Source organism: Lathyrus oleraceus, chromosome 5, assembly GCF_024323335.1.
Source record: "Lathyrus oleraceus cultivar Zhongwan6 chromosome 5, CAAS_Psat_ZW6_1.0, whole genome shotgun sequence".
NCBI lineage: Eukaryota > Viridiplantae > Streptophyta > Magnoliopsida > Fabales > Fabaceae > Lathyrus > Lathyrus oleraceus.
In genome coordinates this window covers 376,349,105-376,368,494 of record NC_066583.1, presented here as the reverse complement: position 1 = coordinate 376,368,494, position 19,390 = coordinate 376,349,105, and the positions used below count along the sequence as shown (strand labels likewise).

At 37.6% G+C, this 19,390-nt stretch overlaps 1 protein-coding gene across 2 annotated transcripts; it reads right to left on the bottom strand.

Annotated features, from left to right (window-relative positions):
* Nucleotides 1-6,588: 6,588 nt before the first annotated feature.
* On the bottom strand, nt 6,589-12,479 carry LOC127084880 (pentatricopeptide repeat-containing protein At5g15280, mitochondrial). 2 transcript variants are annotated; one of them, XM_051025397.1, is made up of 2 exons: nt 8,685-12,479; nt 6,589-8,131 (listed from the first exon to the last, which is right to left on the bottom strand). In XM_051025397.1, the coding sequence occupies exon 1, from the start codon at nt 12,307-12,309 to the stop codon at nt 8,734-8,736; it is 3,576 nt and encodes a 1,191-aa protein (XP_050881354.1). In that variant the 5' UTR covers nt 12,310-12,479; the 3' UTR covers nt 6,589-8,131; nt 8,685-8,733. The 2 variants fall into 2 exon arrangements, with proteins under 2 accessions (XP_050881354.1, XP_050881355.1); XM_051025398.1 differs by lacking the exon at nt 6,589-8,131 and having other exon boundaries at nt 8,498-11,919; nt 12,061-12,479.
* Nucleotides 12,480-19,390: the final 6,911 nt, after the last annotated feature.

Here is a 19,390-nt window from a genome sequence, read left to right as displayed (position 1 = left end):
GGCGATTAATGTTGTTGTTGCCATCTTGTGCCACTGCCATCAGTAACGTTCCTTTGTATTTCCCGTACAACCATGTACCGTCAATTTATATAATAGGTTTACAGAAAGAAAAACCTATGATGCATGGTTGATACGCCCAGAAGAGACGGTGGAATATTCCATTTCCAATAGCACACGTTCCGTCTTGTGTATACGCGAGCAACGTTTCCAACTTGACAATAGTGCCTGGAACATACTGTTTTAGATCCAACATATATTTTGGAAGTTGTTTGTAAGACTCCTCCTAATTTCCAAACACTTTTTCAACAACTTTTATCCTAGCTATCCATGGAGTGTACTGGTACTCTGCCCTAATATGTGAGATTATTGTACTCACCTTTAACGACGGATTGTCGCCAATGACAAGCAATATTTCATCGCATATTAGCTGAAAGCTTAGTTTTCGATGATCTTGCATTGGGTTTGTCAACATGCATGTGCGAACTGGACCCATGGATCCAACCTCCCAAGAATCGCTCCTCTTCTGGTACGAAGCTAACAACCTGAAAAGGCAGTGCTCATTCGAAGAATAAATTTTGTACCTAAATGCATTAGTTCTATCAACTCTGAAATCAGCTGATAGTTCCATGTGAAATTTTTTAATGGCTTTTACACAATCCTCTTTTGTGCGAAATGTGTCTCCTTGTTTCAAAGATCCTTGCATTTGCACATAAGGACTGTACCATATATCTGATGAAGGTTCATCGGAACCCAAATTCAACCTTGTCATGTGTTGAGGTGGACAGTATACATGACTAGCTGATAATGACTCCTCTTCCTCATCAGCGTTCACCATTGAATCAACCAAGATCTCGGCTTCTTCCTATTCGGAATTTGCAACATTCACCTCATCTTGTTCTTCATCAGTTTCACAAAACACTTGTGACTGATCAATAAACTGAGACACTTGTTGTTGTTGTGGTAATATATATAACTCTATATCGTTGTACCCAGATTGTTCGTGACTGAGAAACATATGCTGAACATCGTCATCATCCCGAACTTCTTCTGATAAAACTTCACATGGTTTTCTGCAAACCAAACCGGATTTTTATAGATGATTTGGCCAATAGGACTGCACTGCAATTTCTTTTCTATTCTTTGTTTCAGATGTGAAAAATTTGATCGTCGATTTATTGTAAACCGAGTTGCCTCTGTGTTGCGAAAACAAAAACTGAATAATTGATGCTCAAATATTTCACTTTCGATAGGGGCACTGATCATGTAATGTTGTGAGGAAGACATTTTTTAAAATATAAATTTCTTTTCTATACTGAAGTTGAATGCATTGATATGTTATTCAAGTGCACTTAAATAGCGTAAACGTTGAATGCATTAATCACGCAATTCATCTGCACAGACTTGACCATGCAGAGATAAGAACACTCATGGAATGCATGCAGAGACAAGAACACACAATGCATGCGCCTGCTAAACTAGAATATCTGCACACAAGGAATCTCACAAGAGAATCTCTGCCCTAATAGTCCAAACAGGCGGCCATTCCCTAGGCGCATAAAACAACCTAGGTGCCAAGACCATGGGCGCCCCTTCATGAAAAAGAAACCTAGGCGCCAAGACCAAGGGCGCCTCATCATTGCATGTGAATATTCATATGCAGGCGCCAAGACCATGGGCGCCTCTTTCTTGCATGTGATTATTCACATGCATGCGCCTAAGGTTATGGCTACTCTGCATTTTCCCATGCATGCATCCAATCATATGTTGTGTAGGTTGTAAACCTAGCAAGACTCCCTCATCTATAAATAGGCTTCAACTCACAACATCAAATCATCTGCAACACTAATCATCTACACTCTTTCTTTACCACACATTTTCTATGCCTGTTTCAAGCTCTGCAACACTCAATCTCTGCAGCATTATGTCTCTGTTGACTATGGGTGATGAACACAGAGGAACACTCGAGAATGTCTCGACATTTTTATGCTATCAGTCTCTTTTAACTTATTTCATATTTATTTTGTATATCTTTCTTATCTATGTTTGTATTATATATTACTTCTTCTTATTGTATTTCTTGCTTATGTGTTATTAAGACCCAAAGCGTTTTCGATGCCATGTACATGAATATGTACCCCAGATCATTTGGTAGAACCATATATTAGAGGATGCGGATTTGGAAATCTCCTCAACATAGTCTCGCACTCGGTGGATTACAAATTCATTCTTGCTTTGTTGGAGAGATGGAGACCCGAGACCCACACATTTCACCTTCTTTTCGGTGAGTGTACCGTCACACTTGAGGACGTATACATGTTGTTGGGTCTCCGTGTAGATGGTAAGACCGTGAATGGTAGAGTAAACCAGGACAACTCTATCTGCAACGAATTATTGGGTGCCCCTTTGTGTGACGACCAAACTGAGGGAGAGGCATCCGGTTAAGCAAGGGGGCAAGGTATAAATTTAAAATATCTTAAACAATATTGTGCGAGTATAATATTGTCCGAAGAATCAACCGAGTACGAAAGAATAATTAAAGCTCAGTGTTATATTATGATTTTATTTGGTAATTTTTTATTTCCAGAAAGTACAAGTAATTTAGTAAATATTATGTATTTACCGTTGTTCCACAATATTAATAAGGTAAGCACATATAGTTGGGGTTCAGCTGTGTTGGCCCATTTATATAGTTCAATGTGTAAAAATGCAAAAAAGAATACTTGTACGTTTTTTTATGTGCGTATTTGTTACAAGCATGAGATTGGTCAAGAATGTCGTCACTCGTCCCGATAAACGAGAACCCATTCATGTTCCCGTTTGCAACAAAGTAAGTTTAACACTTTACCATTTAATTAATTATACTTTATATTACAATTAATTATAAATAATATTTTTCATTTTTTTATCTAGGTGGTCAGTAAGGGGGATGAACTACAATAGGTGTCAAAAACACGTTATAGTAGTCTATCACAATCTATTGGACCACATTGGACTAGACAATGTAATACTCCTACACAACTCTATTTTAATTTAAAATATTAAATTATTTATCATCTAATCGTGTCGTATTGTTGTACAGTTTATCTGGAGGCCATATATGGGTCTTGATCATCAGGTGAACCATGACGATGTTGCAGTTTGGACAGCAAAGACACCAATTATCTGGTTCACTACTGTGGAAATGCACCAGAGTGACCAGGTAAAACTGCAGTTCGGCATTCAACAACAGATTTCAGAACCTCCGACGTGTTTGGGAGATTGACATCAAAAAAGAGTTGTTGCCCAATGGGATTATTCCGTTTGGAGAGACTTTGCAAAAGAGATGTGTCGTCAATGGAGGAATCGACGACAACACATCTTAAACGAACCAGTCATCCATGGTGCAAGACCAACTCAACAATATATGACATGGTTTAGGTCGGTAACAACGCAACAATTTGTGTCTGAGCCACGATATTTGATAGATCCACGCCAACTAGCTTCATCATCGTACGCCCAACAACAAGTCCCCGTCCAACACCAATGTCAAACCGCCCAAACCCAACAACCAACCTCACACCATCAACCTACCACATACACCTAACAACCAAACACCCAACTTCACAAATCATTCATGCCATCCACCCAACAACCAAACATCCAACGTCGCAATCCATTCATGCCACCCACCCAACCACAAAACCAAGAATCGAACCCTACCCACCAACAACCATACGCTTCAACCACAATCGTCTATAGCCCAGATGATTCATATGAGTCACTTCATCGTAGCCCCCACCAATGACCACTCAAACATCCCATCACCAAAACACACAACCATTGTTTAACTATAGTACGCCCCAGGAACCATTGCTTCGTTTCCAAAACGATTCAATGTCCCAATTTGGGCAACTATACCGTCCACAATCCACCCAACCCCATCGACCTAACTACGATGATATGGGTACCAAACTCCATTACGGAAGCGTCGTTGGCCAGAGTCCCCCGGATATTGGGAACAAATGATGACACATCTGTCAAATACCGCTGGAACTTCCACCAGACCTTCACACCAGCCATCATTCGATCAGGTCAGCATGCAAAGACCCCAAACACCTCAAGAAAATCATGGGAGACCTCGAAGACAAACTAACGCACCTGGATGTGGAACAGGGGGACGTTTCGATCGGGTCGATCATTAAATTTTTGTTAATCCCATATAACATTTATTATATCATGAATAATTTTTTTTTACATTTTTTTTATTATTTAATAAATAAATATACTTTTTTTTAAAAAAATAATACAAGGATGGATGCGCCAGATGAATTGGCGCATACACCACATGCAACAAGCAAGCGCCATAGACATTGGCACCTCCTCATGAGGCAGCCAATGCATGTGCCACTAAAGGTGGCGCCTCCTCATGATGGAGTGTGAGTGTGTCAGTTCATCTGACGCATCTGTTTTAAAATGTGGTTATTTTGATTATTTTTTTTGAAAAAATAGTTATTTTGGAATTTATTTTGAAAATTGTGGTTATTTTTAAAAAAATCGTTTACTTGGAAGTGAGAAAGTGTTTTTTGTAGCGGTTTAAGTTGAAGAAAAGTGAAGATATTCTTTCCTTCTTCTGTATCGTACCACGTGAGAATTTTTTTTAACTTCCTTCGTCCACGTGTCACTAATCCATTGGGAGTTGAAGATATATTTTTTAGTTTTTTTCTTAATAAAAACTTGATTCTTAAAAATTAAAAAAAGTTATTTTTTTAATAATAATTACAATAAAATTAAAAGAATAAAATACAAAATATATTTAAAAACATGATTAATTCTAATTAATCCTATTAAATAAATTGACTAAAAAATAAAAATAATCGGATAAAAAAATTATAAAAAAACGGATGCAAAAAGTGTTTGAAAAAATAAATTGAATGTGCCAAAATGATCCGCGCAAAATAAACTTCTTGGAAGCATATAGATTTTGAAATAAAAAATGATCCGTAAAAAAGTTCAGATTGATAAAATTCGATCCAAAAAATAGTCGAAAAATCAAAAGGAGCATGCCAAATTAAACTACGCGAATCGTAGATAAAGAATATTGAGGTCTGCAAGCTCAATTTTGAAATTTTTTGCCTACTGATCCTACGTACATTTGAAAATTGATTTAAACGATCTGTCTGTAGATCCGGAAAATTATTCTGAGCAACATTTTAAATAAAACGCGGAATGAAATGCATGTTGTGACAAGTGTAAAATGCAAACGTCTTGGGGATGCATTGAATTACTAACTGAATAATCATGAATGGACAATAAAATGCAAATGAACCACTCTGGGACCATTTGCGTCTTATTGTCAATCATGATTAAAACTCTACAAAAATTTAGATGATGATAATATTGTTGAATGTAACCCTATGGATCTCTAAAGCATGATGCAATGGAAATAAACGATGCACTGAGATTGAGAAACCAAGTCTTTTGACTTCTTAATCAACAGATGACTGAATGAATGTTATCAAGACCAGATAAAATGTCAGAACTCCTGACTTTTTATCTAAATCCTATTAAATACTTTTAATTGATGAAATACACGAAAAAATGGACCGATTATGCTATGTTGATGCGAGTGAAAAAACCTACGATAAAATTTAATGTATGACACATACGAAATAGTTCAAACTCCTCAGTAAACATATTGATTTTAGAATCCTTGAAATTCTTCGTTCCCTCATAAAGAGTTTTGAGAGCATCTCACATACCTTTAGCACTCATATGATGTGAAATAGAATAGAACACTTTAGCTCTAAGTGTAGAAATAGGTATGTTCCTCGCTTTCAAATCATATGAAGCATTTTTTATTTTAGCATCATCACAATATTTTGGATGTTTAACAATGTCATCAGCACCCTTGGGAACAAACGTCCCTCTTTGACGACACACCACATATTTTGTCAACTGATAACAAATGTACATACATGATTGATGTTCAATAAGTATAATTTTCTCCTTTGAAAATAGTTGGTCTATTATACGCTCCCTTAAGATTGTCATCTTCCGACATATTCACAAACTTTTGGATGCTGACTAGACACAATCAAAAGATCAGTTCTTGATGCCAATTGTTGAATATGAATGTGGAAGTAGAAAAACGGTCTAGAGGGGGGTGAATAGACAAATTAAAAATTCAACTTTCGTTTTCCAAATTAGTGTTTTCAAAAATGAGTTACGAGCAGAAGGTTTGATGCAAAAATGAAAATTATACTATTCAAATATTGATCAAGTTAACATGAATCACTTCACAAATACCAAAGATTAATATGATGAAGCACTTAGTATGAATTTATTCAATTGAATAATGAACAAGAAGTGTTTACACAATGATTTAATAGATGTAGTCCTAAGGTCAATTTGTTTGAGATTATTAATCACCAATCTAGCTTAACCGGTTATCCAATTCCAACAAAACCAAATACTTACGTAGTAAATTACTATCAATAAAAAAAACGATATAATACGATGAAATTGAAAAACCTAAGCATGAAAATAGTACGAAATTATATGCAAGAGTAAAAGAGAGAAATGACACCGAAATTTATAGTGCTTCAGTATTTGTCCTCACTTTGTCTATGTGCACTCTTAAATTGTTTCCTATTAGAACCTGCACGGTTCCTTGTTATTTGAGAAATATTTCCAAGAGATCATACAATCACCAATCCACAATACAACTGAGAAAATAAATCTCCTATTTGGATCTTGACTTGTATACAACACACTTGCCAAACTCTTCTACGTAATCTTTACTCAAATTACGTTTCTTGAATCTTCTAATATCACAAATTATGCTCAAAGCCTTCGTATGTAGCTATCAACCCCTTGACCCTACTGATTCCTTGAGCAGTGAAATTATCCAAAGATCTAAGATAAGCCTGCCTTATCCATAACCTTTCACACAGTCACTACTAAGACAATTCTGGAGAAAAAAACCTACTCATTTTCAATGGAATTTGTCACCACCATTGACAATCACCTCAATCTTGCTAAAAACCTGAAAACTCAACAAGATCTCCAAGAACGATTAGTTTCAAGGACGTGCATCCTTCAACCAATTACAAAACTCTCGTTATCAAGATCTGAACCAAAAGAAGTTGAAGATGCAATAATTTCGTTGCAAGACTTTGAACACTCAAACCAGTGGAAATTGATTTTTCACTAAAGTCACACTGAAAAATTATGATCCGCATGATAGATGTTATATGAGAAATGATGAAAAAAGGTTTTATATGTGCTTGAGATTAAGTACACAAAATGTTTAAAAAAAGTCAGTTAGATTGAATCAAGAACAATTTATAATTTGAATCAAATGAGCAAGTGTATTGTAATAAAAGGAAAACAGAAATTTGAAAATTTGTTAATTTATTCGAATCAGGGAAAGAGTGATTCGAATCATGAGCCACATGATTCAAATCATGTACACAAATTGATTTGGATCAAATGCCACAACCCTCATAGAAAAATATTGAAAAAGTGAGTGAGTTGAATCATGTTAAAAATTTGATTCGAATCAAATTAAACAGAAGTGGACGTTAGAAAATTGATTTGAATCAAGTGTAAAAAATGGTTTGAACCAAATGACTCAGTTTTGCCTCTATCCGATTTTGATCATAATCACAAAATATGTGTAAACTCCATGATTCAAATCAAACATGTAAAATCTCAATTTTTCATGATTTTAAAGATATTTTGAGATTTTACTTAGAACCAAACTCAAGTCAAAAACATAAAATATTGTCCTTTCACTTACTCATGCAACTAATCAAAAACATCATGATCAAGATAAAATATAACGAAAGTTTTGCGCATATGCTAAAAAACAAATCTTTTCAAACTTGATCTCGAGAAGTTCAATCATGAAGGAGACTCAACGAATCGAAATAAAATGAAAGATGAAAGTGATAAGACAATCAACAAAATAACTAGATATATATAATCCCCGTGAATGAAGTAGGGACATACAACTACAATTATTAATCCACATAAATTGACCTGTTGGTGAAGCCATGAGACTTGAGATTGTGTTTAAATTCCATTAATTGTTAACGATCCTTGTATTTGGGCAATCCATACAAAGCTTAACTCTGACTTTAATTGAGTCCTGTTAGTAGACGATGAGATTAATAACAACACTTGTGTTGGGCAGTCCATACAAAGATTTACTCTGACTTTAAATGGATTCCTATTATTGGTCGGGGGTAGGATCAATCCATACATAGTTTAGCCCCGACTTTAAATGAATCCTCACAAGTGAACGATGGAATGGATATTTGTCTTTGTGTTGTGTCTGTCTTTGTGTTGACTCCCCACTAGTGGTCGAGTATCGAGTTTTAAAAAAAATAATATTAATTATTTAAAATATTTCACATTCACAAAATTTTAAAAACTAATATTTGCGACCTAGACGGGACTCAAAAACTAAAGTTAATTTTATATATTTGAAAATTAATTCATAATAGTGCTATAATTATACAACTCAAATAGATAATTACTCAATCCATTGTAATATTTGCCAAACAATCATCAATTAGAAATATCAGCATCCATACAATAATCAATTAGAAATATCAGCATACCATGGTAAATGTAACTGTAGAGGTTCTAATGCCACTACCTCACTTGAAAGCATTTTTAAGGGTAACTACTAAACATACCTTTAAATTGCAGAAAACCAGTTTTAGAAAAGATCTCTTTGGATTTGAATCATCTCTTTTGAAGAAAACCAGTTTTAGAAAGAAGCCTTGATAAAAATCCCTTCTTAGCATTATCAGTATCCTTTTCTTTGGCATTGCTTAAGTTGCTTATCAGAGACCAATGTATGTCAAACTCAGGCTGGTAGCCCTTTTCCTGCATGGCTTGCACGAGCTCCGACGCCTTCTTAAGATTCTTTTCCGTGTGATAATTTTTAATCACGGTGCAATACATTTTTCTCGTTGGCGTTTCGCCTTTGAGAATCATGTCCACTAAGAACTGTTCTGCTTGTTCTGTCCTCCCATGTTCGCAGAAGCTAAACATGAGCGCTTCCACTGTGTCGATTCTTGGTTTGAGATTCCAGTTTTGCATCTCAGAATAAAAATTTGAAGCCATGTCTAATTCACTTTGTGCACAGAATCCATGAATGAGAAAATCATAGCTGGTGGAAATCGGAGTGTTGGATTTCTTTAGCATTATGTTCAGAAGATGAACTGCGGTTTTCAATCTTCTGTTTTGGCAGAAACGCTTAATCAAGTAATCGTAATTGATATTGTCAGGAGTTAAACATTCCTCTTCCATCCTGTCCAAAAAACTTTCCGCTTCTTTTAGCAAACCATGAGAAAGAAGGCTTTCCACAATTCTTGTTTGGATAATTGAATCATGTATCCATCCTCTTAATCCCATTTCTCGACTCAATTCCACAGCTTTTTGCAGCTCTCCGATGTCACACAGACTGCTTATTACCTTCCTTAAGCTGCGGCTACTCGGTTTGAGTCCCATCGAAATCATGGTAGTCAGATAATGCAAAGAACCGGATAAATCTTTACACTGCAAAAAACCATAAACAAGATAATTTTGACCAACTTCGTCGAGTATAACCTTCTTCTCTTCCATTTCAGTTAGTATCTTATTAACAACTGAACGGTTTCCACTTGACAAAAGATAGAAAATAAGAATATTATATACGATAACGTCATCAAGTGAACATCGTGCAAGCATAAGATTCTTTAAGCTCAGTGCGAACGGGACTCTTCCCTTCATACACATCGATTGAACCAAATTTCTGTAACTCGAGAGAGACAGCTCCCAGCTCTTTCTTATCGCAACACCGAGTAGCTCTCCCACTACTCTCAAGTCATTAGTTTTGCAGTGGCCCTGAATGAGCATGTTACAAAGCTCATCATCTAGAATTAATCCTTTAGATAATATATCTCGGAACAGAGAGTCCGCTTTCTCAATGTTACCCAAATAACAAAATCCGCATATCAAAGCACAATCAGCAGAATGAGAAACCGAAGGCTGTTCTTTCAAAATGATATTTTTTAATGCAATCGCGTTGTCATATCTACGGGCCTTGCACAGTTGAGGGATTAACAGGAGTGAAACATCCAAACAAGGTGCCAAATTTCTATGTAGCATATCATCCAATATCGTAAAAGCTAGCGAAAATTTACCCTCGTTGCATAAGCCCCTCATAAGATTATTATAACCAGCACGATCGAAGAATGAATAGAATTGTCGTTGTTTTAAATTTACAAGTGCAGTATCTGTAAGACCCTTAGAAGAAAGTACTTCTAGAAATATATGATATATATCTAACCTTTGGAGAGGGTACGCTAAAAGCATGATTTCGAGAAACTGTAATGCTTCAGGAAGCATTTTCTGATGGCATATATGACTAAGAAGATGTTTAAACTCCTCCAACTTTGGTAACCATTTATTTCTACAAGCAATGTTCCAGTAATAATTGAAGTCCTTCGTGTTTCCTTTTTTACATAAAGGTACGAGTAAGGAGGTATACGTCAAATTCTCGATATAAAATTTGTTTTGAAGCATTTCATCAAGTATAGTTTTTGCTCGGGAAAGTAAACCCTTCTTGCTGTATGCTTGTACAACCAAATTGAGGGTTTCATGATCGAGTTTGCGAGCAGACCGTGGCATTTTCTCCAAAAGTTTGATTACTGACGTGATTTGTGAGCGAGATGAGCAAAGTTGCCTCACTAATTTTGAGTATTCGGGCAAAAGCAATTCTTGGCCCCAACAAAGCATCTCTTCAACCAAAACCAATGCATTTTTTACATTATTGCTGCTGCATTCCTTCCTAACAGATGAATTGAAGTTCGGTAACACGGATTCTTCAAGAACCGAATCAACATGATTCTCAAATTCATCAACATCTGTATCTAAATAAAGTCCATTCCCCATTTCGTCAAAGAACTCTGCTTTGAAAAGTTTCTTGTTATTGTCTCGTTTCAACCTCACATTCAAAGGGTTCAAGCCCAAAATCTGAAACGCCTTGGAAAGGGGACTCTCCGTCGAAGAAAGGTTAACCAAACCACAGCTCTCCATCTCACCAACCAAACTTTTCACTTTATCAAACCGTCTTGACTTACAATACCCTGCTATAAGAACCCTAAAAGTTGAAATATCAGGTATCATTCCCCTATCAATCATCTCATCAAGAATATCCTTAGCATTCTCTAACGCACCTACTTTAAACAATCCACTTATAAGAGTATTATAAGTACATAAGCGCGGCACAAAGCTTTTCGACAGCATAACCGATAAATAACTCAACGCATTTTTCATTTTCCCTTCGTAACAGCTCCAACCAATTAATATCCCATAGGTTACTTCATTAGGACCGAAACCTACACTTTCGAGTTCCTTCAAAAACAAACTCGCTCTTTCTACATCATAGCTTTCACACATAGAATTCATAACTCTATTACCCGCTATTACACTAGGAACACAATTTACTTCAACAAAGAAACTAATCAAATCTTTAAAGTCCTTCTTCTCACAATACCCAAATGCAATTTCATCAAAAACCAAGCTACTAACCTCATAGTTTTCCAAACGGAACACCTTTCGAATCAAGCTTCTTGCTTCTTGAATCTTCCCGTCGACGCAAAGCAAAACCATAACATCCTCTACATTTTTCATCTCATCACCACACAAAGACTCGCCCAATTCCACCAAATCAAACGCCACACGAAACGCGGCATGTGTTCTCTTCATCTTCACCAAGTAATCAAGCAGAACCCGATAACACAACCTCGAAGGAACCATTTTTCGTTCCTTCATTCCCTCATACACAAAAACTGCTTTTTCCAGTTCCTTCTCACTAACATAACCTTCAATTAGTTTATCGGAAATCCCACTACCGATTTCCCCTAAAGAAACTCCTTTACCCTGTAATGAAGTAATCAAATTCTCAGCTTCTGTAAACAACCCAGCATGAACAAGAAGCAATGACATAACCTCATAACATTGTACAAAATGGGTGTTGTTTTTCTTAACACCCCATTTGAAAATTTCATACAAAGATCGAACCTTTTCAACACGAGTACCAACTTCTGTACACTGAGATTGAAAACCAAGTAAAATTTGCAGAACATGTTGGGGTTTCAAAATTGGAACCCTCCAAAATTGGCGCGTGATATCGGGGATAACGGTGGAAAGTTGAATAAGGTGTGACTTGATTGAAAGGGAAGGAGTGGTTGTTGTTTTGGTGGTGAGGTGGTGTAGAGAAGAGATGAGGTTTGGGTAGTGGCGGCGCAGAGTGGTGAGAGAGTTGAGCATTCGATGGCATGGGAAAATTCTGTGGAATTGTTGGAGTGGCTAAGATGTCACTCGCGGTGGTGGTGGTGGCGGTGGTAACGGCGGCTACGGTGTCGGAGATGCAGTGTGTAACACCGCACAATATTCTACTATTTTCCAAAATTTTAAATGATTTATTAAAAAGGCACAAATTATTAATCCTCTAATTTGGATCAAATAAATTAAAGTTAGAATATATGATTTTTTTTTTAAATAACCATGTTTTTCAAAAAAAATACGAAAATAATCAACTTTTTAATTTTTTTTCTAAAATAATCATGTTTGGGAGAGAATGCGTCAGGGGAGTTGGCGCACCCCCAAAAAAATTAGAGGAGGCGCTAGATGTATTGGCGTCAATGCATTGGGCTCCTAAAGGAGGAGCCAATGTATGTGGCGCCTGCTTGGCCCTCCTAAAGGAGGCGTCAAGGGCAATGGCACCTACATGACCCTTCTAAAGGAGGCGCCAAGGGCAATGGCGCCTTAGTGTGTGTGTGGGGGTGTATGTGCCACCACATCTGGCGCATACACCCCCTGTTATTTTATTTTTATTTTTTCTATTTTAATATTTTTTAATTATATTTTTTAATTATATTTTTTAATAATATTTTTTATTTTTAATATTTAAAATTTATTATTTAATACATAATAAATAAAAATAAAAATAAAATAACTTCATTATATATATAATAATTGATTACATTAGAAAGACCAAAAACCTAATGACCCGCCCGATTATAACGTCCCCCCGGTTCCACATCCCGGTGTGTTAGGTTGTCTCCGAGATCTCCCATGATTTTCTTGAGATGTTTGTGGTCTTTTGGTGCTGACCTGATCGAGCGATGGCTGGTTGGAAGGTCCGGCAGAAGTTCCGGCGGTATTTGACAGATGTGTCATCATTTGCTCCCAATATCCGGAGGGGCTCTGGCCAACGGCGCTTCCGTAATGGAGTTCGGTGCCCATGTCATCGTAGTTAGGGCGCTGGGGTTGGGTGAATTGGGGACGGTATAGTTGCCCAAACTGAGCCATTGAGTCGTTTTGGAAACGAAGCAATGGTTCTTGGGGCGTACTATAGTTAAACAGTGGTTGGGTGTTAATTGGTGGGGGGCTACGATGACGTGATCCATATGAATCATCTGGGCTATAAACGGTTGTGGTTGCGGGGTTTGGTTCTCGGTGTTGTGTTTGGGTGGGTGGTATGAATGGATTGCGACGTTGGATGGTTCGTTGTTGGGTGGTTGGCATGAACGGGTTGCGATGTTGGGTGTGCTTTTGTTGTGTGTATGTGGCCGGTTAATGTTGTGTGGTTGGTTGTTGAGTTTGGGTGGTGAATTGAGGTGGGGCATACGATGACGAAGCAAGTTGGCGTGGATCCATCAAATATCGCGGCTCAGATAGAAATTGTTGAGTTGTTACAGACCTAAACCATGCCATATATTGTTGAGTCGGTCTTGCACCTTGGATGACTGGTTCGTTCAAGATGTGTTGTCGTCAATTCCTCCATTGACGACACATGTCTTTTGCAAAGTCTCTCCAGTCAGAATAATCTCACTGTGCATCGACCCTCTTTTGATGCCAATTCCCCAAACACGTGGGAGATTCTGGAATATGTTGTAGCATTCCAAACTGCAGTTTGACCCGATCACTTTGGTGCATTTCAACTGTAGTGAATCGGATAATCGGTGTCTTCGCTGTCCAAACTGAAGCATCGTCATGGTTCACATCATGATTCAGACCCAGATATGGCCTCTAAACAAACTGTTAAACAAAACCAAATGGTTAGATGGAAAATAATTTGAGAAGTAATTTTAAATTAAAATATAGTTTGGTAGGAGTATTACATCATCATGTCCAATGTGGTCCAATAGATTTCGATAGACTACAATAACGTGTTTCGGACACCTATTGTAGTTCATTCCCCTTACTGACCACCTAAGATAATAAGAAGAAATGAAAAATATTTTTTAGTGTTAATTATAATAATAAATATAATTAACTAAATGGTGAATGGTAAAGTGCTAGACTTACTTGGTTGCAAAGGGGAACACGAATGGGCGCTCATTTATCGGGGCGAGCGACGGCATCCTAGACCACCCCCAAGCTTGAAGCAAATAAGCACATGAAAAAAAAGTACAGGTATTCTTTTTTGCAGTTCTACATATTGCACTGTATAGATGGGTCAACACAACTGAACCCCAACTATAACTGTTTACCTTATTGATGTTGCGTAATAAAGGTAAATACATTATATTCACTGAATTACCTGTACTTTCTGGAAACAAAAAGTTACCAAATAAAATCATAATATAACACCGAGCTTTTATTATTTTCTCATACTCGGTTGAATCTTCGGACAGTACTATACTGGCATAATATTGTTTAAGGTATTTTAAATTTATACCTTGCCCCCTTGCTTGACCGGATGTGTCTCCCTCAGTTTCGTCGTCTAACAAAGGGGCACCCAGTAATTCATTGCATATATTGTTGTCTTGGTTAACTTGCCCATTCACTGCCTTTCCATCTATACGAAGACCCAACAACATGTACACGTCCTCAAGTGTGACGGTACACTCACCAATCGGAAGGTGAAATGTGTGGGTCTCGGGTCTCCACCTCTCCAACAAAGCCAGAATGAACTTGTAGTCCACCGAATACGAAACAATGTTAAGTAGATTTCCAAATCCACATCCTCTAATATATGGTTCTATTAAAGAATCATGGGGTACATATTCATGTACATGGCATCTAAACCGCTTCGGATCCTAATAACAAAAAAATAAGAAAATACAATTAGAAGAAGAAATACATACTCAAGAAAGATGTATTAGATGTAATCCAGAAATAGAAACTAAAAAGAGAGAGATTACAAAGGTATAACACAAAGAAGATATGTATTAGAGGTAATCCAGAAATAGTAACTAAAAGAGAGAGATAACATACAAATGCCGAGATATTCTCTATTGTGCCTCTGTGTTCATCGCCCATAGTTAACAAAGACATGATTCGATTTTGCAAAGCTTGAGTTTGTTAGATGAAAGAAATGTGGTAGAAGAAAAGAGTGTGATGAAGATGATTTGATATTGTTGATATGAGAGACTATTTATAGATGAATGAGTGAGTAGGTTTAGAAACCAAAAAGAGTGTAATTGGTTGCATGCAAAGGCAAGAGGAGACAAGTGAATGACAAAATTCAGCATGGAAGGTCATGTGAGGAATCTACTAGGCGCATGTGAAGAAATCACATGCAAGGGGAAGAGAAGCCCTTGACTTTGGCGCCTACATGTGATTTTTCACATGCAAGGAAGAGGCGCCCTTCCTCTTGGCGCCTAAGTGTAGGGCAATTGGAAGGGGCGCCCTTCCTAGTGGCGCCTATGTTTTGATTTGTGAAGAGGCGCCCAACCCTTTGGCGCCTCAGTTACTTTATGGCGCCTAGGATTGGAATCTTAGGGCACAGAACTCAGATTCTTTGATTCCCTGGCTATTGAGTATTCTTTTCACTCTTTCCTCTATGTGCTAGATTCCTTCAACTGCATGTATTCTTTTCACTCTTTTCTCTGCGTGCTGGATTCCTTCAACTGCATGTATGGTCAAGTCTGTACAGACAATTATCAATTTATCAATGCATTGGCCAACTATTTATGTTGTGCAGTTGAACAACTTAGCAATGCATTCAGTTTCAATTCCATTCAACACAATGTCTTCCACACAACACTATATGATCAGTGCACATGTTAAAGGTGAAATATTTGATCATCAGTTGTTCGGTTTTTGTTTTCGAGACACACAGGTGACTCGGTTTACAATAAATCGGCGATCAAATTTTTCACACCTAAAACAAAGAATAGAAAAGAAATTGCAATGCAATGATGTGGGTCAAATCATCTATAAAAATCCAGTTTGTTTTGCAGAAAACCAGGTAAAATTTTATTAGAAGAAGATTCGAGATGATGATGATGTTCAACATATGTGTTGGCAGTCACGAACAATCCGGTTACAACGATATAGAGTTGTATATATTACCACGTCAACAACAGGAGTCTCAGTACATTGATCAGTCACAAGTGTTTTGTGAGACTGATGACGAACAAGCTGAGGTGAATGTTCCAGACGATGAACAAGAGAAACCTGAGATCATCGTTGATTCGATGGTGAACGTTGAAGAGGAAGAGGAGCCAATACCAGCAGGTCATGTATATTGCCCACCCAACACATGACAAGGTTAAATTTGGGTTCAGATGAACCTTCGGGAGATGTATGGTACAATCCTTACGTGCAAATGTAAGGATCTCTGAAACAAGGAGACACATTTCGCACAAAAGAGGAATGTGTAAAAGCCATCAAAAAAGTCCACATGGAACTATTAGCAAATTTCAGAGTTGACAGAACTGACGCATTGAGGTATAAAGTTTATTGTCCGAATGAGCACTGCCTTTTTAAGTTGTCAGCTTCGTACAGGAAGAGGAAGGAGTCTTGGGAGATTGGATCAATGGGTCCAGATCACACATGCATGCTGACAAACCCAATGCAGGATCATCGTAAATTAAGCTCTCAGCTAATATGCGATGAAATATTGTCTGTCATTGACGATAATCCGTCTTTAAAGGTGAGTATAATAATCTCGCATATTAAGGCAGAGTACAACTACACACCATCATATAGGAAGGCATGGATAGCTAGAACAAAAGCTGTTGAAAAAGTGTTTGGCAATTCGCAGGAATCTTACAAACAACTTCCAAAATACATGTTCGCTCTAAAACAGTATGCTCCCGGTACAATTTTCAAGATGGAAACATTGCCCGCATATACACCAGATGGTACGTGTGCTGTTGGAAATAGAATATTTCACCGTCTATTTTGGGCATATCAACCGTGTATCATAGGTTTTTCTTTCTGTAAACCAATTATACAATTGATGGTACATGGTTGTATGGAAAATACAAAGGAACGTTACTGATGGCAGTGGCACAAGATGGGAACAACAATATTTTTCCGATCGCCTTTGCCTTAGTTGAAGGGGAGACTGCTGAGGGATGGAGTTTTTTCCTAAGAAATCTCCGATTGCACGTTGCACCTCAACCTAACTTGTGTTTGATCTCTGATAGACACCCCTCAATCATCAGTGCATATAATAACATTGACAATGGCTGGCAAAATCCTCATTCGACGCATGTGTTTTGTATTAGACATATTGCTCAGAATTTCATGCGAGAAATCAAAGATAAGACGTTGCGTAAGAAGGTTGTCAATGCAGGTTATGCATTAACATAACCTTCTTTCAAACACTACCGCGAGGAAATAAGATTGTCGAACGAAGATGCGGTTCGGTGGATCGATAGTATTCCGTTGGAGAAGTGGACTAGGGCATACGACGGCGGACAACGTTGGGGTCACATGACAACAAATCTTGTGGAATCAATGAACTCTGTCTTCAAAGGAATTCGTAACCTACCAATAACCGCTTTGGTGCAAGCTACATATTTCAGGCTAGGGGCGTTGTTTGAAACTAGATGCTCAAAATGGAGTTCCGTGTTGCAATCTGGACAGTTGTTCAGTGATGCTTCAATGAAATTCATCAGACATGAAGCTGCCAAAGCAAACACACACGTGGTTACGGTATTTGACCGAACAAAAGGTTGGTTTAGTGTTGCCGAGTCCATGGATCACAATGAGGGCATGCCAATGGGACAGTACATAGTCGAATTAGATAGAGGTTGGTGCGACTGCGGAAGGTTCCAAGCCTTTCGTACCCCCTGCTCCCATGTCATAGTGGCGTGCTCAAAGGTTCGAAGGGATCCATCCTACTTGCTATCTGAAGTTTACAAAGTCGCCAGCCTTTCAAATGTTTATAAAATTAGTTTTTCAGTAGTGGCAAAAGAGGATTATTGGCCAGAATATCAAGGGGACATCGTCTGGCACAACGAAGTTATGCGAAGGAAGAAAAAGGGTCGCCCTAACAGCACCCGAATTCGAACCGAAATGGATAGAGCAAACAAAATGGTTAGACTATGTAGTTCATGCCGTCAACCAGGTCACAATCGTAATAACTGTCCTACTGTTGGAACGAGCACAACCAGATAAATTCAGATGTACCTTTGTTGCTATATATGGAAACTTAAATTTATTTCAAAGTACCTCTGTTGCAATATATGGAAAATTAATTTTACTTCATAGTAGACGTCTGTGACGAAAAGACAGTTGTTCATAAAAAATAACACAAACTATTAAAACAATTAGAATACAAAAACTATGCGATTACAACCATCAAAACAATTTTGAACATGTACTGCATCATCCTACGAGCGTCTTGGTCGGTCTTAATATCCACCCATTCACGCACTTCTCCATTTTGGTTGAACGTGGACACAAGCCATTGTATTCTTCTAATCCGTTCACCCTCTCCAATTTCTCCCTCTAACCAACTATACAACGTCCGATTAAGACGTTCAAACGTATCTGTGTTCCAAAGTCGAACCTGTATCGGAGCCGTAACGGCAGAAAATATTACATCAGCATTTCGTTTCTGAATGTATGCAGACATTGTTAAAACAAAGAAAATTAAAATTGATGGTTGAACTAGACTAGGAGATGAATTTGAGTGGAAATAATTGTATGCAAGGTGATGGTATTTATAGAGGCGGAAGATGAATTGGACAAAACACGTAGCAGCCACATGACACACACACAGGCGCCACAAAAAATGGCACCTTGCACACACACACACTAAGGCGTCATTGCCCTTGGCGCCTCCTTTAGGAGGGTCAAGCAGGTGCCACATGCATTGGCTCCTCCTTTAGGAGCCCAATACATTGGCGCGAATACATCTGGCGCCTCCTCTAATTTTTTAGGGGGTGCGCCAACTCCCTTGGCGCATCCTCTCCCAAACATGGTTATTTTGGATTTTTTTTGAAAATTTGGTTATTTTCGTATTTTTTTTTTAAAAACATGGTTATTTAAAAAAAAAAATCAGAATATATACTATTATCATTTTCTCCATTAAATTCTATGCGGAAACATTTTAGAGAATCGAACCAGTACTTCGTTTACAAAAGTTTTCCTTTATTGTGAA